General features: G+C 36.9%; 2 protein-coding genes across 6 annotated transcripts; one reads left to right on the top strand and one right to left on the bottom strand.

Moving 5' to 3' along the window:
* Window positions 1-63: 63 nt before the first annotated feature.
* LOC122529992 (facilitated trehalose transporter Tret1-like) lies at window positions 64-1,959 on the top strand. Its single transcript, XM_043656583.1, has 4 exons — window positions 64-150; window positions 270-520; window positions 670-1,093; window positions 1,219-1,959. Exons 1-4 carry the CDS (start codon window positions 114-116, stop codon window positions 1,860-1,862), a joined length of 1,356 nt encoding a protein of 451 aa, XP_043512518.1. The 5' UTR covers window positions 64-113; the 3' UTR covers window positions 1,863-1,959.
* On the bottom strand, window positions 309-27,381 carry LOC122529994. Of its 5 annotated transcripts, none has more exons than XM_043656589.1 (8): window positions 27,047-27,381; window positions 18,246-18,369; window positions 17,963-18,048; window positions 10,725-10,817; window positions 6,145-6,207; window positions 5,623-5,760; window positions 3,781-4,012; window positions 309-436 (listed from the first exon to the last, which is right to left on the bottom strand). In XM_043656589.1, the coding sequence occupies exons 1-8, from the start codon at window positions 27,119-27,121 to the stop codon at window positions 423-425; spliced, it is 825 nt and encodes a 274-aa protein (XP_043512524.1). In that variant the 5' UTR covers window positions 27,122-27,381; the 3' UTR covers window positions 309-422. The 5 variants fall into 5 exon arrangements, with proteins under 5 accessions (XP_043512524.1, XP_043512521.1, XP_043512522.1 ...); XM_043656586.1 differs by lacking the exon at window positions 309-436 and adding an exon at window positions 1,961-3,176 and having other exon boundaries at window positions 27,047-27,362; XM_043656587.1 differs by lacking the exon at window positions 309-436 and adding an exon at window positions 1,961-3,176 and having other exon boundaries at window positions 5,677-5,760; window positions 27,047-27,361.
* Window positions 27,382-27,946: the final 565 nt, after the last annotated feature.

Genomic DNA, 27,946 nt, shown 5'->3' with positions numbered 1-27,946 from the left:
ATGTTTATGAAGGAAAAAGCGATAGAAAATTTTTATCGATGCAATTATGCCTGTGTTGCGATACACAGTTTTACTTTTTAGCAAAAACGTAGTACCGCGTGACACTCGTGAACATGTCATATGCAAAACTTTATCTGGTGACTTTCGTAGGTAAAGAAAATTCTGTAAATTGTGTCATCTGTTTTATAGATAATAATGTTGAATGATTAATTGATAAATTGCAATTATATATATATATGTGTATATTGATAATTGTTACGTTAAGACAGTGTGCTTGGCCGAATTGAACGCGGGTCTGTTTTCGAAATGGTCGCCTCTATTGTCAGTCGATGACTCCCCCTTTGAAATCACTGACAACGAAGTTTTCTGGACACTGTCTTCATTAAAACTCGGAACAGCCTTCGGATGCTTCCTTTCCATATTCATCGTCGATTTTCTAGGGAGAAAGATCTCGATATTATTCACGGTCGTTCCAACCTGCCTGAGTTGGTTACTGATAGCGTACAACCCATCGATTCTGGTAAATACTTTCAGAATATTTATTTATCAAACAATCATTCCCGAAATTTTGTAACGTATTTCGAAAGCACTGTTGAATCTCCAACATTTGCGAGAGTAACTCTCGTTTTTCACGTGGTCACGATCAAATGTGATCTCTCTTATTTTCAGAATGTGTACGTGGCTCATTTCATTGGCGGGACTGTCAGTGGCATAATTTTCACGAGCGGTTTGACGTTCGTGACAGAGATCTCTCCCGCGGACATTCGCGGTGCTTTGTGCAGTTGCTTCGTATTAATGGATTATTGCGGTGATCTTCTGGGTTGCGTAATCGGCTCGTTTTGCACCGTGCGCACATACTCGTACGTGGCGATGTCGTTGGCAATGATGCAATTCGTGGTGTACATCTGGTGCCCTGAAACTCCTTATTACTTGCTACGTCAGAAAAGATTAGCGGCTGCTATGGATTCCTTGATATTTCTGCGTGGCACATGTGACGTTACCGAGGAAATGGATTCGATTATGAAGGCAGCGGAATTCGATCCTCGAAGCAGCGGGATATTGTCTTCCCTCTTGCACTTAATTTCTGAATCAGGTAAATAAAATCCTTGACGAAACTTTGGTCAAATCTCATGTTTAAGTTAGTTATTTAACTTCTTCATTTTTGAATTTGAACTGAACACAGTCTATGATATATTAAAATATTCAATTTTTTTTCAGGAGGAAAAACCGCGATCTTGATTGGCGTGGCTGTGATGCTGGTGCAAGCGATCTCAGGCCCGATTATTCTTATCGGTTATGCTCGAACAGTCTTTGAGGAGATCCACGACGTTCAGTTACACGGGATCTATGCCAACCTCGTTTTATCAACGGTGTATCTGATCTCTTATCTCATGTGTATTAGCTTAGTGGATCGTTTAGGGAGAAGACCCCTAATGATCATGTCCGTCGTAGGCGTTTCCAGTTGCAACTTCTTTCTGGGCATCTACTCCTGCATGCAGGAGAATGCTATAGATACCACGAATCTTCAGCCGTTGTTCTTTCTAACAGTACTGCTTTACACCATTAGCGTCTCATTAGGATTGGCCAGCGTACCTTTCGTTGTCACGAACGAGTTTTTCCCAATGTACGCAAGAGCAACATGCGTCAGCTTTTGTTTTTGTATAAATTTCACATGGTCATTTACTATGTTGCATGTCTGGCGTTGGATCGTGTTCCAGTACAACGTATATTCTTTTGCCTTTTGGTTTATTTCCGGATTGAACGCGTTCAGTATCCCCTTTCTGGTGTTTTACTTCCCAGAGACGAAGAGAAAATCGTTTTTGCAGATTAAAAAGTATTTCATCGAGGGGATGAAAAAGTGATCGATCGATCTGTGACTTTGGTTGAAGAGTGTGACGAATCGAGAAGCTTGGAAATTTACGATTAATCAATAATATTGTTACTGAAAAAACAAGGTTAGAAAACCACATGAATTATTTATTGAAAATGTCAGAACAGCCTTTTAAAAGTCCCTTACGGAATCTATATATAACAGGTACGGCAACACATATTGTAATTTACAGTAATATGTACATTTGAGAGTACGAACAGTCTGCAAATCGACAAATATCATATTCGGCTAGAAACATACTTTATTTCACAGTGGGCGAGTTTCGAGCAGCGTCCTCATTAGAAACCAAGAAACAAGTATGTTTTAACGAGCGTGTATTCGATAACGAAGTAAACAATTTTTCAAAAATTCGTTTGTAAATAAAAAAAGAAAAGAAAAAAAACGAGAGGGAGTTTCTTTTTGGCCCGAAAATACAAATCTTTCCAAAGATGTATAATACAAAAATACTGATTGATCAGATTGGTCGTACAATTTTATTCGCGCGTAGAATATTCTGTTATACTCTTTCGCAGATACAAAGATGTCGAAGAACTGTAAGGAGCGTCAATATTCGATTGGAAGATCAATGTTCGTTATCGCGGCGGCAAAATTCTATTACTGAATCGACAAATTGTCAATATTCATCGACAATCGTACAAATATTTGCCCTTACATTCGATTCGATCGTCTTTGATTCTGCATCTGCATTCACGATTCCCGCCGATAGTAGAAAAAAAAAACTTAATATGTATCTAGATCTACTACGTTGCGGGAAATGAAGGCGATCATTTCCGATAGACCGGCTACAGACATTTCGCGAGACGATGTGTCCCTTCTATGATAATTTTAATCGAGTTTCCTAAAGACAATGTGACAATTTGATGAAATACATCGTAAAAAAAGAATCACATATAGAGATGATTCCGTCAGTCGAAAGTGACAGAGCAAAGGTAACGATCGTTGCTATGAGCGAATTGCGATGAGGTTCAATCTGTCGGTTTCTTATTTCATAGACCGACTCAGGGATAAATTATTTATTGGCGATGTGGAACCATTCGCAAGCCGAATAAATTTTCTCCAAGAGCAAAGAGAACCGGCAATATCTGGCAAGAGGAACATTCTGTCATTATCGTTCACATGCCGATCGTATAAATAGACTCTGAACTTCAGGTGTCTTGGTTACAGCTATTTTTCCGAGACAGAAGAATCTGATCGATCGTGGCCTCCTCGAGCTTCAACGAGGACGACGGTGTCGCGTGTTCGTTTTTTGCTTCCATTTTAAGTACCGACGTCGTGAGCGGAACCTCTGAAACATACACACGTAGGCATACCATGCACAGTGAGAATGCAACGTCTCGAGGAACACAGATCAGCGTTGCTAAATGGTAGCAGCGATATGGAGAGAAATACAAATTGCAATCTACGATCAAAGACGTATTTTCCTGGAACGTTGTTCAGGCAAACGAATATAAAACGAATTATTCCAACCATGTTAACTTGCTCGTACAAATGACCGTTGTAATTCACTGTTCGCAAATAACAATTTTCAAACGGTCTGTGTCCCGGCAGTGCAACTGAAATAACCACGATCAATTCTGAGGTCGACTAATGCTGGACGCTCGATCAACGATGAGTAGAACTGCTCGATTAATATTCGACAATTCGATAAATTGAAAAATTTACGAAGCTCGTTTACGTCGTTTAATTAGACGCCATTTGAAGCTTGTTTCAGAAATCTTCACCAATTAAAGTTGAATCTCTTTCGCGCAGAGGCGTGATTTTAATGCAAAAATTGGCAACTGAATTGAATTTCTTTAAGCAAACAAACTTACATTCGTTTGAATATACAAATATATGCGTAGAATAGACAGGCATGTGAATACACGGAGAAAACGCACATATATACTTACCAGACTTTCCCTTCTGACTGTCAGAGGCCGTGTCAGGGAACTGGACGTGTTTCCTGGACGGTCGTCCTGAAACAGGACTTTTCTCCGAGGAAAGGGTGTTCTGACCAGCAGTAGGACTCTGCGTCGGCGTTGCGGTCGTTTTAGTTTCGTTGTTTGTCGCTGTCCTTCGGGAGCTTAGACAAGACGTGGCTGTCGTAGTCGGCGGCTGAACAGCATATCTCACTGCTGGAACCTTCAAAGGCCACTTCATAAGATCCATTTTTATAATCGAATTTCGACGCGATCGATCTCTTTCTCTTTTGCAATTTTTTTTTTTTTTTTTTTTCTTTTAACCTACACCGAGTAAATGAACTTTCTTTCTTTTTTTTTTTTTTCTTTTTTAAGTTTCTATTTGAAACTCTAGCGTAAGTGGAGGATAAGCGGGCTTTTTGTACAAGGGCTGATGCGAGAGGAGTTTAATCGAAACTGGATATCGTTGAAGATAATCTGGTTCGTGTTAGTACGAAGGCTGTTAACGGATTTTTTTTCTTTCACAGTGTTTGAATTAAACCCGATAGCCGCATTCGAATCGGAATATTTTTGAGGAAATGTTTTAGGAATTGTTTTATTGCAACGTGTATATAATATATATGTGAACGAACGAACGAACGTATATTTATGGCAGCGATTCGCCGATGCTACCGTACATTTTCCGGATCACGTCAATCATTCTGAATGACGCTTATTCGAACAAACTTCGTTACGACAGTCGCTACGTCAAATACTCCTTGAAGGGGGGAGACTAATAATACGAGTTCGATCTGTACATATAACGTCATCAGTAATGCAATCAACATTAATCAATGTCTGAAGGTACCATCGAGTAGCTCTTTTTATACGCTCGATACACAGCCTATTGCATATGCCTATTCGTATTATCAGCAGTTTGATAAAGAATTTTAATCCGAAGGATCCAATATGCAATATTGCTCGCAATCCTTAATCAAATTATCAAGCGCGATTGTCTGCGGCTTCGGATTGTTACACAGATAAAATATTGATTTGCGTGCGTTAATATGCGACGAAATATCTCGATGCAAACAATTTTCCCTTTTTTATTTTTATTCCGTGTGATTTTATTACGGGTTGATAGCACGTGCAAAAATTGGGAAAAGAATTAGAAGAACGGTACAAACGAAAAAATAAAGAAAAAAAGAAAAGAAAAAGGAAACGACGGTAATCGATAAAGATTCAGACCGACAGATAGAATGTTGTTTGGATAACAAGATTGCCCGAGATATTGATGCTATCGAGATCTTTCCTAATTTTCTTAGGCAAACAGAATTACCGGCGTGGCGGTGCTCGAGAATCAGACTTATATCTCGAAAGAAGTTCTTGCCTGTCATCCTCCGCGTCGTTCGTTAGAACACAACTGGAACGATGTTCTTGTAGACAGACAATCGTTACTTAATATCGCCTCCAAGGATATTTGCCACTGTTGTTTAATAATAGTATTTCGTTGCCCGAGAGATGAAATCCTACGCGTTCAGTAGCATCCGCTATTCTCCTTTTCCCTTCCCAACAAGTATTTACATCAGGAAGATCTTACCGTGGAAAAGATAAACGGAACAAAAGAAACAAGTAAAGAACGAATAGAAAACACGAGTAAAGGAAGCGAAACTCCTTTATTGCAAATGCCATTATATCATGAGAAGATATCTTAAAGTCTTGTCGTTACTGAACGTTACTAAAACGTCAATTTATTTACCACGCACTGTTCTTCAATCCGTCGCTTCACGACGATTAATTTCGTCGCGAGTCGTATAACACCTATTCGACAATACAGTTAGTAGTACACTTAACTTTTCGTCTCTTATCCCGATCCTGTTTCCGTTGAGAGACTCTTAGAATACTGACCCCGTATTCGTAGTCGTCCGCGGCGGTGCCTCGACCAGCCATATATTCTTGATACTGGGAGATCACGCACAACACGGAATATATCTGAAGTAAAGGACATGAAGTGGGACATAAATCGGCGCCTGGCCTCATCTGACAACGTAACACATTCTCTCTACCTATGTTTTATAATTGAAAAATAAAAGGTCAAGATCAGGAATCAGAAAATCAGAAAGTAAAAGTCGAATGCAATTGTGGGGCGAAGCAATATGCTGCACTGTGCTGTTTCAATACAAAGCATTGCGTCGTACGGAAGGGAGTTCATAATATTTACGGGAATTAATTGAAAGCATAATCTAAACGTTAGATTGTACGATGCTAATGACGAATTCCCGAAACTGGACGATTTGAAAGAAAACGTTGGAAAACTTCTCGAAACTTTGAGCTACTCCACACACAAATCGATTCTCCAGATCTAAATGTACTCACGTTCAGGCAGAGGAGAAAGAAATTCAACGTGTACAGCATCACCTTCGTCGGATCAAAGGCGGACTGAAACAAAGTCGAGGAACGAAAATGAAATCGATCGATTCGACGAATTTTATATTTAACGCGAGCGATTACGCTCACGTTGAATATAAGTTAAACGATGTATTGTAATAATAACGCGGATTCTGTCGGATGGTCGAGGAACCGTGGCGATTCCTGAAATCAATTACAGAGAGGTAGTAAAAGATTGATGTTTGCCATTATTCACATCGAGTTTATACATCGACTATAGACCGGCTGTAAAATGTTATTCGATTTCCTGGGGCGAATACGCGGTAGTTAGCACAAAAGCCTTTCATGAGAAGTAAATTTACATTGAACGTTGTTTGTACGCTGCGCTGTCTGACTTTTTAACAAGGGATCATATTGCATAAAAAGGACACGAATTTAAAACTTTGACATAGATAAAATACACTATTTTTCTTCGTTTCGAATAACAGTATATAATTTTATTTTCGAATATATATATATATAATTAGTGTATATTATTTAATATACTTAATATATATTTATACTTAATATATTTATTTTCGAATATTAATATACTTAATATATATTTATTATACATATAATATATATTTATATTTAATGTATATTTATTTTCGAATATATATATAATTAGTGTATACTATTTAATATACTTAAATATATATTTCGAATGTATATAATATTAATATATATAATCTTATTTTCGAATATACATATATATTTTTCGAATATATTCGAGTCGTTTATCGGAATAGTTGGGGGAAAAAGCAATTTAAAGCAATTACAGTAGAATCTCTTTTACTCGAATCATTATTTTTCGAATATTCTTAATATTCGAACGTTGTATTACTCAACGAAATCTGCTAGTAATCAGAAAATCATCACTTACAGATATTTCATTACAATAATATACAGGGTGGGTCAAAAATTACTTCCTACTAAAATAAATTTTAGTAATTTTTTTGGTTATATGTATATATATATTTTTTTACAGATTAAAGTACGCGAAAAATTAAAAATTAATAAACTTAAATTCAATTTAAAATTAATAAAATCACTTTTTTTTCTTCTCCTTTGATGTTTTATTAAACAAAAATGATGGTGAGGAGAAACTTTTATAACGATTTGATATTAAGATATTCTTAAAATAAAAGTTCGGATGAAGGATCCCTCTATTGTAGTCCCGTCACAGCTTTCATAAGCTGACCGTTACGTGAAAGAAATCGAAATAATCCCTAGCTTACCAGAAATTTTATCGCGTTTGGATAGATTGTATCGATATAAAAATAGGCAATATAACAGAAAGAAAACAAACTTTCTGATAGACGTTTTCGATCGAAAAGCTTTCTGTTAAGCAGCGCTTGGCGTTTCATGTCAAATAAGATAATCAAAGAACTTGTAATTTGTAAAATTTATTTATATACAACTCACTGATTGATCAAATATTACTTCGTACTGCACTTCCATTTGTATTCCGTTTGTAACTTTTTTTCAAACATCAGAGCGAACGTTCACCGTCAATTGAATTAAATGCATCATTTAATCAATTGCGCGAGTCAAACTTCTTACTTATATACAGGGTGAGTCACGTAACTTGCACACCTGCGTCCAACGAAAAATTGTTTAACAAAAAAGTTGTGTTTTAAGGGAGGCAAAATATGGCCTGTCAATTTTTTGCGTGCGTTGGGGGCATTTTTTCGAAGTTTCCGAGGTCGTCTTCATTTCTCTTAATTGAACCAATATATTTTTTCCATCGTAAATCGAAAGGATATATAGATTCCAGTATTGTACTACTTGCGTACTTGCTAAATTTATTACCTTCTACTTTAAACAGGAAGATGCACGCGTTTCAATTGACAAAACGAACAAAGCTCGCGGATAGAATTCGCCCTGTGTCGCAGGCAAAGCGTCGCGAAACGCTTCGTTAACTCTAGCTAACTAACTAAAAGATGGTAACGCAGCAGCGGCTGGGGTTCATCGTAGCTGGTGTAATTACAAGCGACCCGTTGCATCGATGTTACCGTTTCCAGTTACCGTTACTAGTAAGGCCGAGAGAAAGGTTATTGCAACGGGAGAGACACACGTTTACCAGCAAAAAGATACGCGCCCGGCTTTTCGACCTTGTCGAAACGATAGTTCGGTTTTTGCACGGGAGGGAAAAGAGAGGGATGAAAAAAGAAAAAAAAAAAACTTCTGTTCCCTCTGTTCTTGTTTTACCAGGAGAAAGTACGCTCGACGTGCAGTAAGGACGTTAATGAAAATTGCGCGTACACCGGCGCGCAACGCTGTCGGGTGCGCTGTTATTTCAAAATGAAGTTTTACATCTGGCTCCTGCCGGTGCACAGGAATAATACTGAGCATGTGATATTCCGGTCGCGTATTATATTTTTCTCTCGCGTATCATCGTTTAAATGTCTGCACTTTTTACATCCTCGTGTCGTTGCGTATTTATCCATTTCGCGCTGTTGTTCACGCATTTCTGCGCTTTTACGATACGACACGTCCCGAGCCTGCTCTACCATTGCTCGCTCGTTCTCTTTCGAAAAGCGCGACATGGGAACCATTCCGATGCAGAAACTCGGATTTATGGGTAACAGTGTTTATTATTAACCTTATTTGCTTCTAACTTAGCTCACGTACTCGTCGTTGTTTCAACGTCAATTACTTTGTCCATTGATTTCGTCGCGAAACGAACGGATTCAGGATGATATTTAGATGTCCGTTGTATACACCAAGTGATATAACGCGATCTAATCAAAAATTGATTGCTTATAAGTGGCTAGAGGACTCTCGAGGAATTCTCGATAGAGTAAGATATTGTATAAGTCAATTACGGCATTATGTTACTGTCCGATACGTATCAATTTAATTTTTAAAAATGTAAATATAATCGTTTTTAATTAACAACGGTGACTGGCAATGGATCGATTTAGGTTTTCGAAGATCGCGACAGACAGCCATCTCGACTGGTTAATTTAGTTTGACAAAATTCCCGCTCTAACACCGTCAAATTAATGACTTTTATTTACTGCACGCGTTTTAGGCTAACAAAAAAAAAGAACAAAGGTATCTGTTTAAAGAAATCACATTCGATTCTTCTCGAGAAATCCAAATATTCGACGTGGCTTTTAAGGCCAATGAACTCGAGACGAGAAGTCCTCTAGATAATTACCGGTGAATCTTGAAAGCTTCCGAGCGTAAAAGTGCATACGCGAGCTTCTTCTCGCGCAGACGTTACAAACACGAGGACGGAAAGCAGTCTCTTTGAGGACGTCGAAACGGAATGGACACGCGACTGAACAATAAGTCGCTCTAAATACGTGAAAATCACGGAACGAAAGTACCCGGCGCTTTCGAATTACACGGTTGAAGAACAGTTCAACCCTTTTGGAGAGGAAACGCCGCAGCTGCGGGAAACGTGTCTGTGAAACGACGAACACGGAAGAGGAACAAAGAGGAAGGTCTTGACAGAGAGTTTAGATTGAGGTAAATGCGCACCATCTTTCTTCTTTGTGTCGTACCAAGGATTCCTCGAAACGAAAAATTTGCGGCCGGAAGCGGCTGTGATTGGACGTTGGCTGCGTGTCGACGTACGAGAAAAATTACTCGACGTAATCCCCGGCTGGCATTAAATGCCTTCGCTTGCGTGTCTGCTCGAACCGCCGCGGCGTGTTTCGTAAAAGTTGTAAGCCGTCGAGGGCTTACAATTTCAAAGATAGGCGAAAGTTTCTTCGCGGATTGAAGCGGAGGACCCAGAGACGTTCCAACTCGCCCCCCGATTTTATCGATCGATTCGGTTACCGAGCTCGTCGAGGAAAAATGACACGCGACAGCTGAGCGATTCTACTCGCTCGTTGAACAAAACCACCGGCTACAGCCCGAGATTCTCAGCCGTGCGCGACGTGCATGCGAGTTGGAACGCGGGGTTGGGGGTTCCGTTTAAAATTGTTCTTGTTCCAATAACACGAACGAAGTTTTTCCTCCGAACGAGAGGGACGCTCTTAACATATTCAACGTTCCAATGTTGAAAGAAGGTCTCATTACGCCGAGGGGCGTAAGTTAAAAGCGTCAACTTAAAAACGAAGCTTTCGCAACTGGGTCAAAGAATTCATAATCGAACGCTCCTGGGAGGGGGTCGCATTGGCAAGTTGCGTGTTATCGAGTCCTATAAACCTAATGCTCATCCGAGCCTTCGGAATAGAACGATCTTTCCTGAAATGACATTTTCAGTTTTCATCTCCGAGAAATTTACGTTCCGTTTGGTAAAAGGAACATCGTTCATGTCGCTCCTCTCTATGGACGTATTCCCATCGAAGGGTCGAGACCGTTTCGCAATTATCACGGACGTGTTCTCTCCCCTTCACGCTAGAAGTCATATGGCTTGTTCCCACGAAAAAAGGAAGAAAACATCGCCAGTTATTCGCCACGAAAATACGGAAGTTTTACCACCGAATCCATTTATACAACAACGTAAATACAGAAATAAGTAAATATTACTCTTTTAGCATAAATAAAGGGAGTGTTGTACTTACCGCAGTGATGAACAAGTAGAAGGAATGCGCCATATCGATAACACAGGTCGTGACGATAACGATAATCCAGGGTATGAGAAAGACACGCCGATCCTGAAATTAATCGATCGCAAGTGAGTAAGAGATGAGGCTGGTTTCGAGATCAAGGGTGGTTTCATAGCTCCTTTTTCTTGGCTTCAATATCTCTCTCTCTCTCTCTCTCTCTCTCTCTCTCTCTCTTGTTTAGTCTACGTCCTTTGGAAACATTCGATCCGGCTCGTTGCATTCCGCCGGGGGTAAAACGAGAAACACTGTCCAAGTAAAGTCTACTCGGCGATTTAAGAGTTCAGACGAGCTCTCGACGGGGAAGAAGAGCGGAAAGTTTCTCTTTCTCTGCAGTGGGAGAACAATTGTCTCGTTTCCACTCGGAATCGCCGCGAGTTGTTACGCTAGACTAAAGAAACGGCGCGATTATGCACAGGGGTGTAATAATTCACCGTTGTTACGCTTATGAACTTAATTACATTTCAAATCCTTGAAACGAGCACCTATCTAAATCATTTCCTTTCGTTTCGCAGAAGAGTGAAACACTCTCGAAACGAAATAGACATTTTCGCTCTTTTGCGTGTTACGCTCCAACTGGCGCAATATCAAATCTCTTGTCCAAGTCTTAGTAAAAGATAAACGTTCTATTCTACTTCTTAATCTTCTACTATGCTGCAACGATATTACTTAACACTAGAATCACCGACAATTAAAGCACTGAAATTTCTATCGGAGACGTCAAAATGAAAAAGATGGAAAAACTTTGTAAAGACAATGGAATACACACACTTTATTTGTTCACGCAGATTTTTAAAAATACATTTTAAAAATATATTTTATATCTATAAGATATTGAGCAAAAATTAAAAATTGGTCATTTTCATCGTTTTAGTAGTTCTAGTGTTAATTTATCGCTAAACGCAAGGATCAACTTTGAGGCAAAAGAAATTCTAGCAAAGATAAATAAGAATTAAACGAAATAATAATTGGCGAAGAAAAGTTTGTCGAATATTATTTCCGAGGCAACGCTGGCTAGTTTTGTAGTTAATAAAAGTGAAAAAGATAGAAAAACTTTATAATACAATGGAATATTTTTATTTATTCATTTCACGAAAAATCATTCGGATCTTTAAAAATATACTATTTTATATCTATGAGATATCGAGTAAAAATTAGAAAATTGGTCATCATTTTCACTGCTTTGATAATTCCAATGTTAATTTATTTCTAAACGTAAGAAAGGAAATTCTAGTAAAGATGAATAAGAATTGAACGGAATAAAAGTTGCGAGTGATTTGCGAAAAAAAAGTTCATCGAGTATCGTTTCCGAAGCAAGTCTTGCGGTTCCTTTTCTAAAAATACGACACGAGAGGCAGCACCGCGCTTACATAAAGTTACAATGAAATATTCTCCCATCTTCAATCGCATTCGCACAACCAGGCTGTTTTGTAATGCGATTCAAACAGACTGAACTTCGCTGGAACTTTGTTACGTGTGCCGACATATTTAAGCACGTATGAATATTCTGTATGAAAGGGCTAAATTCGTAAATTTATTTAGGAACGTACATGTAGTTCGGGTAAAGAATTAAATATGTTGAGACACGCGCGCATAATTTTTCTTTCAGCGCGCGCACACCGAAACAAACATGATATAATTTGATCATTTTTCTCGGTGTTCTCAGTGACTATCTGAGAGGAAAACTGGGTCGCCCATCGCGCGATCGCGAATATGTCAAAAGATTTTGAAAATGCTTTATATTTCAACACGTTTGTACAGTCAAAAACTCAAATATTTTACCGTAAAAATATGCTTTTAGAGAATACGTGCATATTTCGTCCACGATACGCACAATTTGTTCGAAAATTCGTAGTGCTGGGGTACATATTGCGACACAAAACGTGTTGAAAAATGATGGCTATCGGAGTGACAAGTAGACGAGGAAAGAGGGCGAACTCGCGAGAGCCTGAATACGAAGATCTTGGCAAAATATTGCCACGGTTATTCATGGCCGGCTACTATCGCGAAATAAACGCGGTAGCTTTGCTTAAAGTGATTAACGGACGAGAAGATCGATAAGAAGAAGAAACACCGGGGCGGAACTTGGTAAATTTAGCAACCGAATTTAGCCGGGGATTTGAATCTGTCAGGAACTTTGCTCGACGATGATAAGGCAAACATCAATTAATATTTCAACCATGGTCGGAATAACTGGAAAGTTAGTCGCAGTGACCAGCAAGAACCACGTTAGATATGCAGTGGGGTGCAAAATTGAGTCAATAACAAAAATTTTTTAAAAAAATATTTTTTATTGTTAAATAAAGTATAAAAACATGAAAATAAACTTGACTATCTGATTCTTTATAGTTTTAGGAAACTGAAGCTATTTGTTAACTTTTAAGATTAGGTTTCCTCCTGAATACACGTATATACGCATATGCATACATATGTTGTAGGGGTGTATAACGGGAGATGGTGTTGACCCATTGCACAAAATTGAAGAGATTATGAATCAATACATGTATAAAGACATTTTAAAAGAACATTTGCCAAATTGTATGCAAGATATGCTCTTCGCTGTAGAAGAAATCGTTTTTCAACATGATCCGGACCCGAAACATACAGCGAAAAGCGTAACTAATTAGCTGACTACTCAGGTATTTCCGATCTTAGATTGGCCTGCACGAAGCTCCAACCTAAACCTCATCGAGAATTTATGGGGTATATTGAAAAAAAAAAAATTCTAGACGCATACAAATCTCCTCCTAGCTCAGTAGTGGAACTACATGCTCGTGTTATAGAACAGTGGAATCAAATGCCACCTGATTTCTGCTCAAGACTGTTTGAAAGTGTGCCAAGACGTATTAGAGCTATTATCTAAGCAAATGGCTTATGGACAAAATATTAAGGTATGATAAAGCTTGTAAATCTGACTATGAGAAAATTTTGGTGCAAAATTGATTCTACGTTTTTTAATTTCTTCAGCCAGGAAGAAACCTAATCTTAAAAGTTAAAAAAATAGCTTCAGTTTCCTAAAACTATAAAGAATCAGACAGTCAAGTTTATTTTCATGTTTTTATACTTTATTTAACAATGAAAAATATTTTTCTCAAAAATGTTTGTTATTGACTCAATGTTGCACCCCACTGTACACACTATACTAATTCACTTCCTTCGTGAAGATTGAATCTACCTACGAGAATTACGAAAACGAATTATTTTACTTCTAGATAAGTAAAAAGCACGTTTCAAACTATCAATTTTGTACGTGAACTCGATTCAGAGGGCATAGTTTTGAAGCGCGAAATTTCGCAGAAAAATATCTTTAGCAGAAACTCTTGAAATTTTTCTTAAGGAAGAATACCTAAAGCGAGAAAACAGGGCCTCTTCCTGTATCGTTCTCGGAGAACGTGCAAACGAACGAGAATACACTTGGAACGATCACTCGATGCGCCTGTGTTTTACGTAAGGGAGCTGTTCGCAACGTGAGTGATGGCCGTGTCGATTGCACGCAAAAAGGGACGATAAATCAGCGCCGTGAAGAAAATTGATATTCCTATTCAGATTTACGGATGTTCTTTTTTTTCCACGTTCAAAGACGCGTTGAATACGGTTGCATACGGTTCCAACTGATGGATGAGCTATCGAGAGGCAACATCGAGATTAACTCGCCGAGCTTAATTGCGTTAACGTATCATGGATCGGAGGGAATCCACTTTGAAAAGTTAGTCTCTCTCTTCCTCTCTCTCTCTCTCTCTCTCTCTCTCTCTCTCTCTCTGGAGTTAACAGAAGCATTTCATCGCTACTCTGCAAATCACTTGCCGTGTCGATCCGTATCGTGAATTGATTTCCTAGTTTGGTACGCAATGATGCGGCAACAAAATAACCGATCCGCGCGAAAAACCCTTCGAAAGTACGTTCGTCAAATAATCTGCTTCCTCTCTGTTCTGCTCGACGCATTTTCCGAGATATGGATCGCTTGCAGGCTTGATAAAAGTTCTTAAAAAAAAAAAAGAAAAGTCTAAATCTCAGCACGAAGGTGTAATTAAATATCGTACTTCGTTTCACGTGAAACTTGATTTCAGAGAAAGTATTTTAAGATTGAGATTTGACGGGACATGATGAGATGATTAAAGATATGAAAGAGAGAGAGAGTAAGATGCTGTTTCTGCGATAAATTATTAAAACGCCATCAGGTGCTAGATGCGAGAAGAGACTTTGATAGTACTCGTTATTTAAGATACAACGCTTCTCGTCTGTGATCGGTTATTAAGCTATTAATTAACAGAGTAGCGAGCTGTTTGCATCGTGAATAATTAGCGAAAAATACTAAAAAAAAGTGTTTAATCATACCAAAAAAAAGTGTTTGTACGAGGTATCTATATAAAGGAAAGGTGCGATTTTGCACGAAATACTTTGTTTCAATAAATAGGCAACGAAAAATTCAATTCGATCGCGGGGCAAAAGGAATTTCGTGGTTGGACAATGTATATTGCCGAGGGTTGCTGTCTTGTCTCATAAATCTCCCGTACCCTCGTCGACTATATACGACGTCAAGTGTATAGTTCTGTCCTTTCTTCTTTCTTTTACAGATTTGATGGGTTGGTATCACGAATGAAATCTTCGAAATAAATTATACATTTCAATTAGATAATTCGTTCTTTGTTTTTCTCCCTCGTAAATGATGTTTTGTACAGGTGACAACGGCATTATTCGGCTCTCTGTAGCCGCAATTCTCACGTTACGTCGTTACGTGTTATTATTTTTCATACGCGACACATTTTTAATTAGATACGAGAGCATGGGACTGCATATGAGCGTGTACGAAGTACATAAAATAACGGAAATAGAAACGAATTTCGAGGGTGGGAGTTAATTCGCGATTCGGCAGACTAGAATTTCATTTTTGATTCGCCGCAATTTTTCTCCACCGTGTTATCGCTTCTCCTGGAACGGTGATAAAAATTGCATCGTTCTGCCCCGAAGAAAGGATTTATCCGTCACTCGAGATGAACTAACGGGAAGACTGATAGGAAGGCGATGAGACGATTGTAGGATAAGACAAATTCAATTACACACAGTGAGCGCATTGTGACTTGGACTTTCTTTTCTTGTTTATTTTTTTATAGTAAAAAATAAGTAATAAATTTAAATTTTCTTAAATAAATTGAAAAAAGAAGGTCAAAAGAATAGACTGTTACGAAAAACGAAATCTTTGATCAATGTATTAAATCTGCAGCCTTGATCTGAAGTTAATCTGAAATTAATTTGAATTTCATCTGCTATTCCATCTAAATGTAATCTGAAACAAGAGGAACGGATGTCAATCCATCCTCTTTCGATGTTTAAGTACAACAATCGTCGTCAACGCTACTTTCTCAACACTGAGTTAATTTCATCTCTCCACTAATAACTTCCATTTCGCGTGAGAACCACGTGCCACGGGAACGAATATCACGATTTATAACGAACACCGTTGCGCAAGATTCAAGGCTTCCTTGCACTTTGCTGTTAATGTTGGTGTACGCGCAAGATATACATATACAGAGTGTTTCCGATCTGGTGGTGAAAGGAAGTAATTCTATAATAAAAAAAAAGAAAAAAAGAAAATAAGTGAAAAGAATAAAACTTTTTTTCATTTAAAGCTCGGAGAAAATCAAGTTTGAATATTTAAATTTAGCTAATTCCGAACTAGTCAGAAATAGAAACAGAAAGTAATTCCAGTTGCGAAAATAAATCAAAAGTTGTTGAATATAATTTTTCCAGAATATCATTCGTTTTCGAGAAAATTCGATTTCAAGCACACACCTACTGAGCCAATTTTTAACCCTTTAAACAAGTTTAGAGTCTGCTTTTTTTTTGAAAATTCTGTTCTATAATTTTCACTTATTTTCGCAGGTAGAATAATCCATCTATTATTACTCAATCCTGTCTAGTTTAAAATTAGTCAAATTTAAGTATACCTGTTTAGTAAATTTTCTTCAAAAAAGAAGCTTTAAATGATAAAATTTTATTCTTTCTCATTAGAATCATCTCCTTTCCGGTTATACCGGAAACGCCCTGTGCATTCCCTATAGAGAATTAGGCGAATAAAATACTGGTGAACTCTAATTAAGAAATTTATTTAAAACAAAATGTCATTTTCATATCACAGGATATGCATCGATTTTATAAAAATCCCCTACATGGAAAACCATGCTGGGGAAGCTGGTAAAAAGTATTTACTGGTTATTTAGTGATCCTGTTTTCATTCTTTGGTAAACAGGATATTTCAGAGCAGATTGTAAGAAAATTTGTATTACATTCAAGTGGTATGCGATACAGTGAACGGAATGGTATTCATCGACTTTGATAAAGCAAGATTCTCTATGGGTACCCAATATACCGAAATGTTGTCTGACCACTGGCCTATACTACTGCCGTTTGCGATGCTAATTTGCTTCAACCGCTGACCACCCAAGAAACACATCCGGATCTCAATAACAATTTCCTTTGTTTGAGGTACAATGCCACAATCAAGGACCATAATAGAAGTTTGGTAACTTCGTTATTATAAATAACGTTATATTATAAATAAATATATCGTTAAATTATAAATTAATTGTATTAATATAATAATTTAATAAATTATAATTAAATAAATAAATATAACGTTAAATTATAAATAAAATATATCTATATTATATATTATAAATTATAATTAATATTATATAAATAATATTTATATATTATAAATACATATCATTTATATTATATATTATAAATATATTGCGTATATTTTACTTTTCATCTTTTTATAAAAAGATGTGTGTGTTATTCTGAATAAAATTGTCCTATTACTTAATCCTACTTTTTGAAAAGTGCTTCGCCGTTAACGGTATCTGAAGGCTTCGAGCCAAGTTTCCCACTTAAACTTAACCGTGGTTTGACAGGAAATTTTAAGCCTGTCTGATTCAAAAGCACGTGGCATGCGTCGGAAAATCCGACAATATCGGTCGTCAAAAAAAAAAAAAGAAAAAAACTTTAAACAGCGAGAGCTTTGAAACTCGTTTGTCCGCAACTTAAGCGCAGATCTCCGAACGAAAAAAAAAAAAAAAAAAAGCTCGTCAAATTTCCAGTCGGCAAAGTGCATATATTTACAGAATAACAACACGTTACGGAAGGAAACGAGCGGCGTGATTGTTTATGAAACGCTTATGTTTGGAGCGTCTTACCTTGCAGAGACCATAGAGAAGCAGGATGCAGCAAATCAGACCGCAACACGAGCATACAAGCAGCGTCACGTTAAATCGTACCGTCGCTGAAGCAACAGAGAAGCATGTTGAACGTGAGATCTTATTGTCTTTAGTTTTGCGCCTCGTGTATGATTTCGTGTAATTACGCTTGGTTGGAATTCGGTTGATACCGAACCGGTTAGTGACTTGTACAGAATTCAAGAATTCTTTTCCCGGATACGTCTCTACCGCGGACATTGTTATTACAGTCGAATACACTCACTTGGGGATATGGTGTCCGGTTCTAGGAAACTAGTGGATTCTGGTAGCGAGCGATTCCCTCGCAGATATTGACTCTCCCCCTGGAGCACTTTACCCGTGGTTAGAGCCAATAGGATAAAGTAAATCTGAAACAAAACAAATACGTAATGGCCGGATCCCGTTCGTCATGAATTCCTGGTTACGAGTTTCATCGAGAAAAGCACAGTTTCGTTGAAACAACGTGGCATAACATTTCTTAGAAATACCGAAGCGCTGATTGAATATTGAAAATGGAGAATATTTAAAAACATATATCTGTATGTTTAGGATAGTTAGGATAGCATTAGGTTATTGAGTATTTAATCCTCTTATTTTTAATAAGCGATACTATATACCTTTACACGAGCAATGTTCTACCTGCGTTCATGATTGACCTTGCCGCCTGAGTTATGCGATATTAAAATATTGTATTTTATCGCAATAAAAGTTTGATAAAACCGTGTCTTGTTTCTAATGACCAGATATCGAACCGAGGTTTATCTTTGACTTCCATCAGTTAGCCTAAAACCGTTGAAACTCTTGCGTGGTACAATAAAGTGAAGTTTGGTGGATTTAATTGAAATGAATTTTCCAGAAAGTATCACGAGTGTAATTATAATACATTCTAATCGGAAGTTAAGTTTGCAATTCTTCACAGGAATGAGAGCAAGTCTGAGAATTGCTCTTCCCTTTGGTCCATCCACTTTAGTCGAATCGCAATCGGATCCTTTTCGATTGATCCACTTTTATTTCTTTACTTGTTACACTCGAATCTCTTCCCACAAGGAACAAGGTATTGTGCGGAAATTGAAGGTCTCAACTTTGCGTCTCTTCAAAAGAAGGATTAACGAGTCTCTTCGCGACGCAAAATGAATTATTCATAATTTTATGATTTCGAGACCTTACCTTAGCATATTCCGCTTGATTTATCTTATATTATAATATATTAAGTACAGTATCGAGTATATTAATGGCACATTAATAACATAAACACAAGTGGAAGTTTACTTAATAAGATTGATCTTAGACTTTACTGTTTCAATTTTCAATCTCCAAACTGATCCTTTTCCTAAATGCACGTTCATAAATGCACGTAGTTCTTTAATAGAATTTAGTAAATCTCTTCGAAGATGAGAGCGCGAACTTTACTTCTTGTAAAATCGATGAGTTCGCTATAGTTAGTTTATACCAAAACAACATGCGGAAGAAGTTTCGCAACGACTTAACCCCTTTGATCCGGGGATAGATCCAGAAACTCCTGGGCCGTCTAATTTGAAAACTTTATACCCGATTTATTTTTTTTTCTAAAATTGTCTTTATATTCGTGTGACTCTGTCACGTGTGACTAAGTTACACTTAGGTAGTTAGACTTTATTCTAGTGAGAAATGAAAAACCATTGAAAAAATTATTAACAACGATTTGTCTGTTTTGTAATGTTTCTAACATTTTGAACTAAATGAGATATTTTTAAAACTCCTTTGCTGTTTTACATTTCATATTTCTTTCATTTGATCGAAAAGATTGGAAGAAAAATGTTTTATCTCTTCCCCTTCCCCCGAACCGAAACGGTTAATATCTACTACGGCATTTAAAGTGTGATAAAAGTCCAACCATCGATCAATATTTATGAGACACTATTATTCGACATCGATGCTCGCGTTCATTCAAAAGGCACGACTTTCACCACGATGCTCACACGTCGACGTTTATCATCGTTCGTCGGTCGATTTGAAGCCCGTTATGAATCGTGTGTTGGATCGCGTGCGTACAAATGCATGGCGAACAGGTACGAACTAATTGAAAGGGATGAGTAAGTGGTGAGAGGCGTGCTGCTCGAAGGGTGGATGCGTCGCGTCTCTCGTCTTGGTACTTTGGACAAACGATCGATCGATCCCGGGGTGACTGGAGGTTATTGAAATTGCTTCCCTTCTCTTATTGTCTCTTGTTGGGTAACTACGCCGTCCTTGGACCAATTTCGTCATTTTGTACGCGCTCAAAGTGCTCCAAAGTGTCATCAACGTGTCGTCAACTTTGTAAAATCACGTACGAGGAAAACGCTTTGGCCGCGTTTCTTTGACTTCGTGCATAGACGTGTGCTGTGCATTTCGAGAAAAACGAAAACACACACACACACACACACATATCTACTTACGTAGATTCCACTTTAATCTAGAGGTACTAATCTCTAGAAATTCTACCTTACACGTACCATTTGTCAGAATGTAGCAACTCTTTTACATGGAAAACTTAATGTAATATATAATTTAATTTAACTTGATAGGAATCATAGAATATTATCGTCAATTGATAAGCGGAATTTGCGGTCGAGAATTAACCAGGATTGAAGCAAACGAAACTTCAGCGAGACCTTTGCTCTTTTCCCGTTATGCGAGAACAGACGAAAAGGAGATTATCATTCGCGATACCAAAGATAAAAATCGGACCTTTTCAGCAGTTTATCCTTAGAGTTAAAGAGGCATGAAACGTTATTCGTTCGTATCTTGATACCAGGATGAATTATTGCGTTCGTATTTCCATTCTCATGTGTCGCTTCGCTAGATCTAGATTCCTCAGGTTTCGATTGATAAATCGGGCGGGGGGGGAAGAGATAGGAAAAAGATTTCCACGTACAAATAAAACAGGAAGTACGACGTGGTGCCGATGTTTGTATCGCGCGATAAATGTTTTCAATTTTTTATCAAAAATATTTTTCGTTCTATTCCGTTTCGAAATAACACGCCGCCGCGCGGTATTATTAAAAGCGCAGATAGAAACCACCGTTTCTACGATATCTTCTTGTTCACGTGAAATAAACTGCGATCAAGGCATTAACTATGAAATCGCTCATCTCTCATCGAATTCAACAAGCCATCGAAATTGAAGCCTATCCCCTATACGTCGTTTAGGAGGAAACGGAGAGCGAGGCTGGTGTAAAAAAAAGGACAAGGAAAAAAGAAGGCGATTCAGAAGGAAGGAGCTGATAGCCCATTCGAAAAGGACGAGTGGCGAATTTGTTGGCTTTTTCTATTCAGCATCGACTGATGCGACTTTTTCACTAGAGAAACTCCATGGGGAATGTTTGCAATGGTACACACGCCGCTCTATTCCTTGCATCGTTTCTTCCAACGATATCGAGTGTCGAGCATAGACGATACCCATGAGAATTTGAATATTTTTATTTTCGTTTTCCTCTGCTCACCTGTGCAATAACAGTTGCTTCTGAAATTCGGAATCAGAAAGTACAGCGAAGAGCAAATACTTCGAACTGTTATAATTTTGTAAAAAAAACGAAAGACTCGCATGATAAATCACTGTGAAGCGTGGAGCCCCACTTCCGCACCACTGAGTTCGTTTTTTGCAAACGTGTTTCTACAACATCGTCAAAAATACGTGCGTGTGGATATTGAAAAATTGTTTCCGCGACTAGATCCACCATGATCTTAAAGAATGAAATTTTTCCTTTACAACGACAATAACAAAAATTTAAAGAACCCCAGAGATCTCGTCATCTAACCCGAACGTTCAAAGTTCGATAAAACAATGAAAAAGAAATCGTGCAGCACGTTTTAAGAGAAAATTTCAATCTTCTAAAACTGTATCGACAATGAGTCCAATCATGAGATAAAATTGTTCAATGTCTTTAGAAACGTTTGAATTTATACAATTTTCGAGAATAAATATCTTTCTCATCCGCTCACACGATGTAAGAACATCTTTGAAGAGAATGAACTCACGATTGTCAAAGTAGAGGCTTTACATTTTTAATTGTTATATGATTCTTTTCCTTTTTTTTTTTTTTTACAAAATTATCACAATTTAAAGTATCGACAATTTTTCGTTAATGGTACGGTTATACTCTTCACTTGTCGTATTGCATTTATTTCTGTGGAAATAGTCTGCTTTCCTGTTTCTTCTTATTCTCTTTTTCGTCAAATATTTCCGAGAGACAGAGATATGTATAGACATTTTGCCCAACGATGCGAACGCAGAGAAACTTTCTGTCCATAGATAAGTGGATATCTTCCGAGAAAATTGACTCTGACATTTTTCGGATTACATTATTACTTATTAGATCCAGTATAAATTTCGAACTTTGATTTGAAATTCCCAGATCCAAAAGAAAAAGAAAGAACATTCTCTGTGGATCGACGAAATCTCACGTCCCTCGTCTCTGATCCTATTTAATTTTTATCTCAATCAATTAAATGTATTTTCGATCACTTTACAAACGCAGCAAATTAATATTAATCGCGGATGCCATTATTGAGCGATTGTCGAATGAGTTAAAACGGGGATCATGGAATTTTCTGCGTTGATGTTTCAGTTATATCGTTATGGAGTTTATATGTTTGAAAGCGTTCACCCACTCTGATCACTCTGATATTCGATATTTTAATCCTCTTTCGGTATTATCGGGTTTGATGCAGTTTATAATTAAAGGGGCATCAAAATTTTCCACGTCTTTTAAAGTATTCATACCGCGAGCGATGTACGATTTCGTACTATTCCGTTGTGCTCGTGAATAATACCCAAGATTATATTTAAAGTTTTCTCTTTTGTTCCTAGTCGGATCACGCTTCGTGCAATATGAAATTCTCTGGAATAATATTTGAGGCGGATATTAAGATTCTCATAATGTATGATCCAACTTTGTTCCAAAAACGTTCCAGGAAAATTGGTTAGTATACATTAGAGCAGATGAATCCGTGATTTCTGAGAAGATACCTATTTTTTAGATGGAAATGTCTGTGGGAAATGGATCGAAGTCACAAATGGATCGTAGTTATTTTGAACCGAGGTTTCTAAAGGTACATCTATTCTAACTTTTCTAAAGGTACATCTATATTTTTTAAAAGTAAAGTTTTTTGGCTTGAGTTAATTATTCTATCTAACTTTTACTAAAATTCTTAATTGAAGGAATGTTCGTTCTTCTACCAACGACGTAAAAGAACGCTCGGAGGCGTTTTTAAAAATAGATTTTAACTTACAACGTACGTTTATTGCTTGTCGGTTACAATTTGTCGAAAGATTTTCTTCTCCGTGGAAAATTTTTCATTTACCTCTTTTTTCGCAACTCCAGAATTGATCAACAAAATGATAAAGAGAACGCGTAATTTCTTCGTCACAATTACTTAACGCGTACAAGTTTGGCTTAATCGAGATGAATTATTTTATAGTTATATAATTAACTTAATTTGCGCAATATCGGTTGTTGAGTTTCTTCAACGCCCAATTTCGAATCTCTTTCTCACATCTTCTCGTTCGAGGCATCAACTCCATAATGAGAAGAATGTCGAGTAATAAAAGGTTGAAAGGTGCTTTTTTTCCCTGGTATTTCGTCGCAATCCTGACGATTCGAATACGTCTTTATAAGACACCAAATATTGTCGATATAGCTGCTCCACCCGCTTCCAGAAATTCCAGTCTAAATGAAATTTCGGAGCTTGTTGCCGATGTTCGATATCTTCCGTTTCATCTTAAAATCGATGGAGTGTCGTTCGTGTTCAATTCGTCTATTCTGGGAATTATCGTACGTTTACATGTAAAATTACCAATTTTCCCTCTCGGACCTTTAACGTCGTTCTGACTTTTTGTCGTTAGATACTTTTTATATTTTATTATCCTGTCCCAGCGAACGTCCTGGTAATTGGATTTTTTTAAAAACTTTGCCCTCAATCGTACGAAATAAAAAGAACAAAAAACATTTTTCCATTCTAGTCACCCATGTGTTCGTCACTCATCTTCCATTTACTTTTTCATGTGGATTCCATCGAAATTTGATCAACGAACTTAGGATGACGACTAAGACGAAGTTCTGTTCTTTTGAGAATCAACCTACATGAAAAAATTTGCAAATTTAAAGTTTTATTCGCTACTCTATATAAGTCAGTCCAGCTGTTTGATATCCTGATTGAGAAAACACGCCGACTCTTCTGTTTTATATCACGAGGTAACCGAACATGAATATGTATCTTGTATGATTCCTCCATGTTGCAGGGGATCAATATGTCTCGCCCGGGAAATATAAATATACTAGTTTCGTTTTTTAAGTACGTACGTACGCGTGCTTTTTCTTGTCGAAAAATTTGTGTTTAGAGTGATTCGATATGAAAGGCATATCGTGTATAATGCGAATGCGGTATCGAAGATATTGAAACTAACACGTGGCTCTGAAATTCCATTAAGTTAATTTTATTCCAAATTAATTATTCGATGCAATTAATTCCGTTGCCGAGTTATGTTTCGTATAGATGTGTGAAATGTTTATGTATGATATCTTCAATTTGATATCGTTCCGATGAAACAGGTTCTTGACGAAAAGTCATATCTCCGTTCGAAGTTATAATTGCAGAGAAATTTCGAGTTCGTGCGATACGTTGCGGTATGAACAATGGAATTAATAAAATTATTTTTTTTTCAAAATCGAGTTACAAATTCAGGAAAGATGCATCGCTGGTCAGTGAAGTTTCGGAATTTATAATAATTAGAGGAACTCGATGCATCGATTATTTGCACACAGCAAGGTAAATTTGAAAGCTTTCGTAAACTTAATCGAGTCAATGTAACCAAAATGATAAACGACACAATGTGATTTATGTATCTACAGTGAAGAGTATAACTGAACACATAATGATGAAAAATTATTGTTAGATTGTTACAAGTTACAAAAAAATTTATTAAAACAATTTTCTTGGTCTGGAATTATATAACAATTTACTTTTAAAATCGTAAAGCTTCTATTTTTCTAAGTTTTCGTTTTCTTCAAAAATATTCTTACATCACGTGGCGAGTGGGAAATTGTAAAAATTTAAACATTTCGAGAAACATCAAAGAATTTCTTTCATGACTAAATCTATTGTGATATTGAAAATTGAAATTTTTTCTTTAGAACGATCTAAACTTGCTGTATGATTTTTTTTTATATTTTATTGACTACTATTTATTGAACTCTGAACGTTAAATGTCAGGATTTTTTGAATTTTTGTCGTTCAATCCTAATATTCAGTCGTTCGATAAAATGACGAAAACAAATCATACAGCAAGTTTAGAGTCGTTGTAAAGGGGAAAGTTCAATTCGTGAAGTTCTTTAACGTGATGATGGATCTAGTCATAAATAAAAGTTTTCTTTGTTTCTAGTGTTTTACGTGTAAATATTTATAAATTTTTAAAACTTTTTCGAGAAAGCTAAAATATCCTACAAAACATTACTTATTTTTCTTTTTTTGCGTAATAAATTATCATGATATCCTCAAGAGTGATAATTAATACATATATGCAGTGAACTTTTGAGATTAATAAAATGATTAATAAAATTTTCAATCACTTGAAATATTCATTTTCCATCAAGACAATTCAGTGAATAATTTAATATGTAATATGGAATATGTAATTTATTGAATTATGCTTCATACGTATGAACGATAGCGGATGAATTTTCAAAATTTTGGTCTAACATAAGTTAAATTTATGTAGAAGGTTATTGATTTTTTTGTTACGCCTCGCAAATCGTGAAAGAACTTTTAATCTTTTAAATATAGTTCCAGTTTTACCTCAGTTTCGCAAAATTGCAAATTTTACATCTTCTACTTCATTAAAGAGTTTAAATACGATCTATAATTGGCTGGTTATCCTTTTAAACTGTACGTACAATATACGTGAGCTAAAAATTCAAGGAACGATTAACGTCTAGACAATACGAGAAACGTATGCTTATACGTTACTTACGATTTTCTCTGTAAATCCTTATAAACATGTAATATAGTATCATTGTAGCCTACTACTTTGTTTATTCCTTATACTTACTAGAGCAGTTAAATACATTAATTCTGTTAACAATACTTTACTCCGGTTACTAATATCCCTTTTGTTTTTTTTTTTCAATCAAATCAAATATTATCGGAATGGAAAGAACTAGTAAGCTTGCACAACAAAAATTTTGGTTGTTTTACCAATACCCATTTATACGTTTTTGTTTTAAATTAATATATGTATCTGTTTTAAATTAATACATATATCAGTCTCAGCAATTCTTCCTTTATTTACATTTAATTTCATTTTCTGCACGGCGGAAATAAAAAATTTTGCGAATTTGCCATTTTTACTTATTTGCTTTTTAAACGAAAGCTGCGTTTTCTTTCCTGGAATTCACTGAATGCCTCTTTCCCTTTGCCTAATTATAATTAAATTATTTTATATTAAATAAATACGAAAGAATTTCGTTGAATTTTTCAATTTCAAAAGTTCCTGCTACATGCTACAGTAAGAAGTAGACTAAATTGCATCAAATGTGCTTGTGAATTCAAGTACGTAATAAGCGCTCGTAAATATATCATTTGTCGTAATGAACCCTTACTGCGAAGGTAAAGATATTTTATTGCCACGATAAGAGCGTAAATCTTCGAAACTCTTTCCACTTCGATACACCGATATACGTATTTATACTTATTCGTTTATACTTTCTTAATATCGTGCATCACACGCTGATAAAGAAAAGAAAAAAGAAAAAGGAAAAAAAAAAAGGAAATACGTGCTTTTATCGCGTGCGCCAACATTTATCATTGCTATTGTTTTATGATCAAATATTTACATTTCGGCTCTTCCAGCCGACAGCGTAGTAACGTTTCAAATGAAAATATTTTTCCTTCGCTACATCGTTTATTTAACTTGCAAATGTGTTGTCTCTGAAAGATATTATCCTGACAAAGCGCAGAAGACTTTGCAACGAGCAAGATTATCGGGCGAATGTTACGAAAACACAGAGGGAACGAGAGTGTAACACTTACCCCGGTGTAAAGAGCACATGCGAAGCTACCTCTCCTCACTGACCGCCAGCAGCAACAGGATTGCATGATAGCCATGCTTCAGACGCGTGAGCGATCACACATTATACGCACTTCCGACCGATGAACTACTTTGCGACACATTGACCGATACCAATTACACGATCGTGCGCAGTTCATGCCATATGGGGAAAGCGAGACGCACGAAAGACGAGTAATGGCACCAAAACATTGTTCGACGTTGGAGCGGACCGAGGACCGAGACGCGTGATAGTTCGATTCTGACTGTCGGCCTTTACGATGTTCGCGGCGCGAAAACTCCGGTATACACATGCGCACTCTCCGTCTTCGGTCAGTTTGTACATATTTTTCCAGCTGAGTAACATACTTCGTATTAATCGACACGTATATAGAATTACCATAGCGGAAATATACAGGGTTATACTCGCGTAGAGAATGGGATCGCACTCCCGCGGGACGTGCATTGAGGAAATTCATTCAACGTTAATGGGGAAAGTTAAATACGTAGTTAGAATTTCAACGGTATTCGGCCGATAATAGTAATAGTCAATGGTACTTTGAGTTTGTAGAATGGTACTTTGAATTTGTTTTTGTTGATGTAAACAGAAATCACTGATTTTGAATCAATGACTTCAGATTGAACTTTAGAACGGTGGTCGTCGCCTAGTTGAAAAAGTCAATTGAAACGATTGACTCGGACAAGGTCTAAAATTTTAAAAGAAGGTCTTTTAGGTACGCCTATCGAGAAATTTTTCGCAAATCTGTTCTCTGAAAAATACGTACCCGCTACGAAGGTCGATATTTCGCTGAAACAGACGAAGAGAACGATCGACCGTTATACAATTTCTTTATACTTTGCGCGAGGCTCAACTACATTCCGCC

This window comes from Frieseomelitta varia, unplaced genomic scaffold (genome assembly GCF_011392965.1).
Source record: "Frieseomelitta varia isolate USP_RPSP 00005682 unplaced genomic scaffold, Fvar_1.2 scaffold_318, whole genome shotgun sequence".
Taxonomy (NCBI): Eukaryota; Metazoa; Arthropoda; class Insecta; order Hymenoptera; family Apidae; genus Frieseomelitta; species Frieseomelitta varia.
This window is presented reverse-complemented; position numbering and strand designations above follow the sequence as displayed.

Bases quoted from the DNA above. Each gene is read 5' to 3' on its own strand.
- LOC122529992 (XM_043656583.1), top strand. From the start codon at position 114: ATGTCATATGCAAAACTTTATCTGGTGACTTTCGTAG. The intron at 151-269 runs GTAAAGAAAATT...ACGTTAAGACAG, and splicing joins TTATCTGGTGACTTTCGTAG to TGTGCTTGGCCGAATTGAAC. The intron at 521-669 runs GTAAATACTTTC...TCTTATTTTCAG, and splicing joins CGTACAACCCATCGATTCTG to AATGTGTACGTGGCTCATTT.
- LOC122529994 (XM_043656586.1), bottom strand. From the start codon at position 27,121: ATGGCTATCATGCAATCCTGTTGCTGCTGGCGGTCAGTGAGGAGAGGT. The intron at 6,208-10,724 runs GTAAGTACAACA...ACTTTGTTTCAG, and splicing joins TCTACTTGTTCATCACTGCG to TCCGCCTTTGATCCGACGAA. The intron at 3,177-3,780 runs GTAAGTATATAT...TGTATGTTTCAG, and splicing joins CAGTCAGAAGGGAAAGTCTG to AGGTTCCGCTCACGACGTCG.